Raw genomic sequence first — 9,150 nt, forward strand, 5'->3', positions numbered from 1 at the left:
TTAAGCTTAAGCGCGTAAATAGAACGCTAACCCCTATAGTCCTTAACGCTACAAGTCATATCATAATGGTATCCCACAACAAATTAGTTTTAGCCAAAACTCCTTTACTTACCCAAGCTTGACTGTATGAGATTCCACTACACTTTGTAGACAAATCATCTTAGGCACTCCGCTCGTTTTTCACAGCTTGTTTTTTAAGATCTCGTGTTCCACAAAGTAGAAGTAGCAGCCGACTTCCAATGTCGTCATATTTTTCTCATGAATTGACGCCACTCACTGTTTACTGCATCGACTCACTATTGTTTCTTCGCGAATTCTAAACATAAATTGTAAACATACGCGATCATCACAAATAGGGTGGTTGTTAGCTTCAGTCGACAGTTGACGGTCAGCCACGATGAACGCAAGGAGTTGTTTATTTTTTTGCTTGGTGCTGCTGCCAGTTGTCTTAGTAAGTTTTATTATTGACTAACCTTTACTCTCAGCTTCACACGCGTCGGCAATTAGATCGGATATTTGAAAATCCGGGATTTCACCTAATTCACATTTTCTTCTTCTTTCGGTACCATCTCCTACAACAGGTTGGGTATCATCATTACAATTAGTAGTTTATCGACAGCTACGTTGAAAGCCATTGTGTGCTCATCCCGCATCATTCCTGAAGATTTATCACGGTGTTTTATGTCTGCCAGGTCTTCAACGTCCTTGTCTTTCCTTGCATTCATCATAAAGTGGCCTCAGTATTGAATTTTTCACCGTATATTTGTAAGGTGGTGGTAAATAAGTCTTTCTTTCTTTCAACTTTTTTTATTTCTACGAAAAACAAAGTTATTGTCTGCGGATTGATAATAATATCAGTTTTTTCCTTATTTAGTGTTGTGGACCCCACTTTTTGGCTAGTTTCTCTCGTACAAAGCCACAGGTATAACTTGGTAATCTGATGAAGTAAGGCATTAAATAAATAAATAAAATAAATAAATATCACGGGACAATTCACACCAATTGACCTAGTTCCAAAGTAAGCTTAGCAAAGCTTGTGTTATGGGTACTAAGCAACGGATAAATATAATTACCACCATTACCATTTTTAGTTTCTTCGTCTTAAAGAGTAATCGGATCAGCCGATGACCTTGTCTTCATTTTTACCTCATCAGCGCCGCCTTATATGTCATTAAAAATAATATTTCTAATCCAGGGCGTTTGGAGATCATCCGATGAAGATATGGCGACAGGAAGATACCCGAGGAGAGGTCTACATTCACACTCTAAACGCCACATGCTGCCTGTCAAACAGGAGGTCAAAAAGACTACGCCGAAAACTCGGGAATTGAGAAAAAAGGTATTTAATATAACAACAAGCTTTTACATTATAGGTTTTTATATTTGAATACTCTTTCATTTTTTTTAATTAATTGATGCTACTTAAAAATCTGATATTTTTTCCTGTTAATCAGGACGTTGTTCCTATCGATAAAAACATTTTCATCCATTCCCCATTACCACTATCACTAAAAAAGAATGTCTGATGTTTTAAGAGTGCCTACCAGCTATTTATATGAGGACAAATGAATTGAAAGGTTTACCAAATGTAATATTAGGTAACAAATTCTTCGTAAGCTTGTTAATGTGCGTTACGCTGTAGACCAAGACCTTATAAAAAGAATAATTTCGTGGTAATTTTTATTAAAATATTATTGTAATAATGACGGCCATTGTTTAATATTTTTTGGGTTAACGAATAGTTCGTCTTGTGTTATTTGTACCTATAGCAGAATTAAAAAGCACGCACGTGTCTTTTTACCCTATTCGAAAGTTACGGATAGGTACAAAGTTTCCGCAAGTTCCCTATTTAAGCAGCATTTCCACCAATAATGTGCGAGGATGTGTTGCGAGGGACGTGTTTTTCATTAAACAATAGAAAAGCTTTAATTACACGTTCTCGCACAGCACATCTCTGGTGGAAACAGCTGAGCAGAGCGAGGCGAGGTAAATGAATCGTTTGTATTGGTTAATGAAAAACATTTTTTATTTTTTTTATTTTTACACATCCATACACCATACATAACATATTCCTCGAAACACATCCTCGCATATCTCTGGTGGAAACGTTGCTTGACACTTGAAAGTAATAAAACTTAAATTAATTTTCAGCCCTCAGGGCATCTAGCACCACTTGAAGATGACGATATGGACAACGACGAAGTCGTCTCTGTTGCCATTGGCCCACCGCCAATTCGACCCAAATATGACAAAGTAAACTGGAAACATAACCCCATCAAACAAAACAACAGTTCCAAATTCTATAACAACAGCTACAACAATAATGCTGTTCACTTTGTAAGAGATGTCCTCACACAGTTGGGTAGAGAGTTTCTCCAACACCAAGTCAATGAGGACTATGTGTTTGGGCAATATGTTGGTAACTCAATGAAGAATCTAACAAGTGAAACACGGTTAGCCATGCAACATGAAATATTAGACATTATAGTAAAATACCAGAAAATAAATAAAGGTGAACCTAAAGTTGTTAATGAAACTGGTGATCAGAAAATAAAAGAAGAAGTTGACAAACTGACAAAAACGTTTGACCAACAATTGAAAGAAGTTAAAATAGAAAAGAAGATTGTTAGTCATCCTCATAATGATACTGAGGAAGGGTGGCCAGATTTCTCCAATTTGGAGAAGATTGTGGGATAATGTGCCTTTAAATTTTTAGTCTATAACAATGTAAGTAGTTTGTACTGAAATAATTATAGTAAGTAAACTGTTATTACTAAACAAAAAAACATTCCAATAGAAGCAATCATTTTTGTTACTATTTATTTAATTGATTGAATTAAATTAATTGAATCAGAATATATAGCATAGCAGTTGTAAACTGTTCACGGTTAATCACAAAGCACATATTTTTTACGGAATGTAGACTGTAATTAGGTATCTTTCGCTTCTGATATTCCGACGAAACTAGCATCATGATTACGGGTAGATTGAAGAAATTGAGGATGTATATTTAATGTTGTGAAGAACAAAACTCATCAACATAGCTCGAAGAATATGTAAGTCGAAGTGGGAATGGGCGGGCCAGATCTACATCGATGGAAGAACAGATAACCATGGGTGGCGAAAGATACTCGGGTGGATCCATGAACCGGAAGATAAAGCGTTGGCAGCCTTCCACTAGGTAGACTGACAATATAGTGGAAGTTGCAGAAAGTAGTGGATAAAAGTGTTGAGTTCTCGTTCACTGTTGCGTTCTAAGAAGAGGCTTTCTTCAACAGTGGACATCTTCCGGCTAATAATGATGTATTTAATTGCAATGTGTGCTAAGTCTGAGGGTTAACAGCTCGGTTCGGTCATTCACTTACCCACAATATCGAACTCAACGCTGCTACGCTGTTCTTCAAGACACATGGCCTAGTTTGAGGGCCGGAATGTAAGACTGGTCCTTGGCTGAACAATATATTTCTTTACATTTGCATCTTTAATCAGTCTAAAATCATGACGCTAAGACATACGTCGAAATATCCGAAGCTCATTCACCGCGATAATGGTGACGACATAAGTGTGTAAGTCCATAATGTATAACAGATTCAGGTAGCCCATATAGTAGAGTGGTATCTTGATTAATTCCTCTGAGTCTTATGAATATAAAGCACTTGTCCCTCCTTTGACAATGAATGGGAAGCGAGTAGAGCTGGAAACTAGAAACGCGTTGGCAAGCAACGAGAAGCGAGGAGCTCAGATAGCTTTGTCGATGGGCTTGAAGCGAGTGTACGAGTGTGACGGATGAGTACTGGTACTGTAGAGTACAATGACCGTTATCTTTTCTCTCGGCGTTCTGACTGCCAAGTGGAAATTGCTGAGCGAGTTTTCTTTGATAATTTCTGTCCTTTGTCTTTGATAGTTTCTGACCACCAATGGAGAAAGAGTTCTCAGGAGCATTAATGACACGAGTATCTATTGTTTATTTCTTGAGCGAGAAAATAGTTGATAGCTAATCGTTTTCTCCGTGCCCGAGCCGTGGTGGCCGAGTGGTATGACACTATGACTTATGACCTCTCAAGCAGAGGATCGTGGGTTCATATGCGGAATTACATTTGAAATGTACCACGAGCTTTACGGTGAAGGAAAACATCGTGAGGAAACCTGCACAACCCTGCACAAACCTGCACAATGGCGTGTGTGAAGTTCCCAATCCGCACTGGGCCCGCGTGGGAACTGCGGACCAAGCCATCTCATTCTGAGAAGAGGCCTGTGTCCAGCAGTGGGACGTCATAGGCCAAGATGATGATGATGATGATGATGAATCGTTTTCTCAATGTCGGTGGGACAAGTGCCTAAATGCTTGAATGGTTTCTGTTAGTATAAGTATTATGTCAAACAAAAAAGAATTTCTTGGTGTAAATGACTGTAAATTTGCATTTTTAAGTTAACTATAAGAAGATTCACTTTTATGTCAATTAAAATAGAATCCGACCTGTTTTACAATGTTTTATTTAATTTTATTTCTCTAATGGAATGGAGGTCTATGTTATATTGTTTTCAGATTATTCGTAAGTCATAGTACTTTGCGAGCTCTACATTTTGAGAATAAAAACTCAATTTAAAAAAAAAGTGACGGCATATTGTTTCCGTGGACTCTTCAACTACTTATTAGCAGCATTAGCCGAGTTTGCTCCTTTTGCCGCAGGACAGACTACTATCTTGTATTGTTTATATTGTTGTCTTGCATTGTTTGTACTGTTGGCAATTAAATATTTTCTTTCTTTTCTTTCTTATTTATTAATTCGTTAAATTCTGTCCGTTAATGGGCCAATGAACTCTTATACCCACACTAATCTGTCCGCGACATTTTTCAAACAATTGCAGACGTTTTTTCTGTAATTTAATAGATGGTGTACAGGAATACATGCCATCCTACGTAAGTTCAACCTATTAAACCGTGAAATGTCTTGTTGGAAGTTCGATTTTTTGGTAACGCCAGAGACAATTTTGGTGACGCAGGAGACGCCCAAAGTGTCGGTAAAATAGTTGATTGGCCCTAATTTGGCAGTCCTAACTAAACGCTGATAACATCGACGATCGGCTTGTGGTCATCTTGTTATTTTAGGATCCAACTTATGTTGCCTTTAATTTGCCGATCGTAATCGTACTAGTAAATCCGGCTATTGACTTAGGAACATGATAAATATGGAAAAGTAAAACTTTAATGCATTTAAGTATGTATCTTTCTATATAATTATATTTATCCGTTGCTTAGTACCCATAACACAAGCTTTGCTAAGCTTACTTTGGGACTAGGTCAATTGTTGTGAATTGTCCCGTGATATTTATTTAGTATTTATTAAGATGGGTTTTTGAGTCATTTTGTATTTTTTATTTCAACTCCAAATTTATGGTCATCCCGTGACTTCACGGTTTTCACGGGATGCCCGTAAAAGTAGCAAATATGGAGTTGTAATAAAAAATAAAAAAAGACTCCAAAAAACAATTTTAATGTGATTGCTTAATAGCGACATCTCTTGTCCGGGTGAACGGTTAGTTCCGAAGAGTTTTGACATCTCCCGATGAGAGCTAAAACATAGATGTCGCTAGTGTTGATGTCGCTGCTTATGTGACTAAGAAAAAAAAACCGGCCAAGAGTTGTCGGACACGCCCGAAATAGGGTTCCGTAGCCATTACGAAAAAAATAAGTAATATTTTTCTAAGGATTTCGTATTTTACACGGAATCTTCCAAGTTTAGGTATATTTCATACCTTAGGCTGCTAAACTACTAATAATTCTCAAGCAAACTTATACGGCTTACTTATATAACATTTGAAATTTACCACGATCTTTGCGGTGAAGGAAAACATCGTGAGGAAACCTGCACAAATTTGCGAAGCAATTCATGGTCTTTTGAAGTTCCCATCCGCACTGGGCCGGTGGGAACTAAAGCCCTCTTGTTCTGAAAGGCCTGTGCCCAGCAGTGGGACGTATATAGGCTGGGATGATGATGATGAAACTTATACGGGGCGAAACTATAAGGGTCCCGTTTTTGCCATTTTGGCTACGGAACCCTAAAAAGCAGGCTGAAAGTGTGGAATGCTGAGGACCTGGGTTCGATTCCCAGCGCTGGTCTCTTTTTCTGTGTTTTTTCTGTGCATCCATGTTTCAGTTTGTATTTTCGTTGAATTACATTTGTCTATTATTCCTATTACTAGCTGTGGTAAATTCCTTTGTATGTGATAGTAAAACCCAATTCTTTAAATGTCGTTATCCATTTTAGTGGCAACTTCGGACCCCTTCTTGAAGTCCGGAGCAAATTCTCACAATCAAATTACATAGGCGTAGGAAATAAAGTTAGGGAACTCGTTCAAACCGAACAAAATAGAGTTAGTTGTTCCAAAGTTAAATTGACACATTGTTTTTTGGTCAAATTTCTAAATAATTATTTATATAATTAGTTATATTTTTTGTGGGGAGAGGCTACAATCGAGATCTCTCTGCAGGCACATGTTATGGACCAATTGGTCCACAAAAATAGACAAGGACTTGTTGCTCTTTTGTCTTATCTAGGTCTCCTACAAGATGGATAAAAGATCTAGTAAAGGTCACGGGAAATAACAGTCGTTGAGCACAAAAGTAAGATACTTGAAGATACAGTCAAAACCGTTTATAACGACATTGAAGGGACAGCAATATTAGGTCTTTATACAAGGTTGGTCGTTATAACCAGTGTTACTTTGGTATATAAGATCGTGTTGTGAATTTTTGTTGGTTGTTATATCCGATAAATCGTTATAAATGGTGTTGTTATAAACAGTTTTGACTTTACTTACGAGTATTGTACAGCAGTGGACGTTTTTCGACTGATGTGATGTATTTATTACCTTCTAAAAAGGTAATGCTGATGCTGATGATACTATGTATATACCTACTGATCTCAGTAGGGGTTTGGGTTAGTATACCCTAACCAACAAAATGTTGGAAAACCCCCGACTTTGTCACTTCAAAGTTCAATATCTCATAAACGGCTGAACCGATGTTGATAAAACATGTCGAAGAACCATCGGTAGAAAACCTGCTTTTAAATGTAAAGAAAACGCATTCAAATCGATCTACCCATTAGGAGCTACTGTGCCACAGACAGACAAATAGACACACAGACATACAGACACAAACGCGATAGCGATCAATTAACTTAGGACACCCCTCTTTTCGCGTCGAGGGTTAATAAATTGCAAACATGCCTAATTACGTCAGGTATAATTAATTTAATGAATTAACAAGAGAATAGTCGTGTAAACATACAAATAGAATAATGATCGAAATACAATTAGATGTTATCCAAAATTGAAATTACATCGTCAAAACCCATTTTCAGTGTAAAATTTTAAGACATAAACAATTTATCTACACCCATATAGTAAATCCTCCATTATGCGTTCAAAAACCATAGATAATGACCAGCATTACGACATTGGATTCTATCATGAACACGGCAGTATCGGTCACAGATTTCGTAACAGATTTCTGTATCGTAATGAGATTTCATCATACGGTGCGGTATGCAACTGTACGTAATTAGGCCTTGAAATACTCATGTGACCCTATCTCTCTCGTGTTTTAAGGACCCCTATTACGATACAGTTGCATAAATAACTATTATCAAACATTGATCATAGGAAAAAAACACTCACGTTCTAACACAAAAAAATCAAATAAATAATGAAATTATGATAATGATGATGATAAAATTAAGCCAGTTTTGCTACTTAAAGCTCGCTTATTTATAGGTATTTGGGCTTGAAGCGTCTGCCATTTTGCGTCGGATTAATTTTAATAAGTCGAGATTAACGAGGGTTCGACAAAAGTGGATTTATGACGGAAGGACACACTAGGAGCTTCATTAGTATATTGACATTGTTTTTTTCTTTATTTATGAACTAGCTGTTGCCCGCGACTTTGTCCGCGTTGAATTCGTTTATCGCTATCCCGCGGGAACTATATAATTTTCCAGGATAAATACGATCTAATTTTTCTTCTCCGGGACTCAATTTGTAAAACCAATTTAACCTTAATCGGTCAGCGGTTTAGACGTGATGGCAACAAAGAAACAAACAGACTTACAAACTTTCGCATTTATAATATTAGTGGGATAGCCTTTTCCTGCGGCTTTGCTCGCGTAAACTATTAATTCGGGCAGTCAAATTGAAATTTAGGAATTTTATCAATTTTGTCGTGAATTTCATCAAAGTTGAAAAAAAAAATCTGTCTCTTATCCCAGCAGTTCAAATTATGGTGTTTTATTCCAATCCCGTCGTTATTTTGACTGAACCACCTCACGAGATTTTTTATCGTGAATTTTTATTAAAAATATAGTCACGCCTTCGAGGAGGTACACTTTGAACATCTAACGATGTATTTTGAGCATGAAAATACCGTGAGACTCACTCATATTAAATATAATGACCGGAAAAACTTCACCGTCTTAAATCGAGTTTAGCTCGACATGTTTCGGGCTAATCCGTAGCCCTTCGCCTTCGGAGTAACACGACTCAGCGGCTTGCTGCAGCACGCGCACTGCACTCACATGTCGAGCTAAACTCGATTTAGACGTGAGTTATCCGGGTCATTATTTAATATCTAACGATGTATAAAAATATTCGTCGAAATCAAATTTCTGAAAATCTTTTGCCGGGGTAAGTAAGTTTGATAAATTTTGCCGAACTTCCTCTGAGATATTAAGGAGAAATTTTATGATACAACGCCATCATCGAGCCTTAGGGGCAGCTACTTAGGAAGAAAGAAAATATTCGTGACAACATGGAAAAAAATGCGCATATCACGAAATGGTGCCAAATCAGCAGATTGCCGGTCTTGCGAATGGCACTAATTTTCTTGATTTAGATATATCAGTATGACAACTCTGAAAGTATGAGACAAAGATTTGTTTTGATCGAGGCATGAAAAACTGCACTGCATTGAAAGATTTAAAAAATAAACGTACTCAGTTTAGAAATCGAAACGATCGTATTGAAGAATATCATATCATCATCATGTCAGCTGAAAGACGTCCACTGCTGGGCATAGGCCTCCCCTTAGACTCTCCACTCAGACCGGTCTTGTGCTTTCCGCATCCACCGCGATCTGCGATCTTAATCAGG

The 9,150-nt window shown here is 37.4% G+C and overlaps 1 protein-coding gene across 1 annotated transcript; it reads left to right on the forward strand.

Moving 5' to 3' along the window:
• The first annotated feature begins 375 nt into the window (after positions 1-375).
• Positions 376-4,482, forward strand: LOC141428726 (uncharacterized). The gene is made up of 3 exons (XM_074088740.1): positions 376-451; positions 1,196-1,339; positions 2,152-4,482. The coding sequence occupies exons 1-3, from the start codon at positions 398-400 to the stop codon at positions 2,695-2,697; spliced, it is 744 nt and encodes a 247-aa protein (XP_073944841.1). The 5' UTR covers positions 376-397; the 3' UTR covers positions 2,698-4,482.
• Positions 4,483-9,150: the final 4,668 nt, after the last annotated feature.

This window comes from Choristoneura fumiferana, chromosome 6 (genome assembly GCF_025370935.1).
Source record: "Choristoneura fumiferana chromosome 6, NRCan_CFum_1, whole genome shotgun sequence".
Lineage (NCBI taxonomy): Eukaryota > Metazoa > Arthropoda > Insecta > Lepidoptera > Tortricidae > Choristoneura > Choristoneura fumiferana.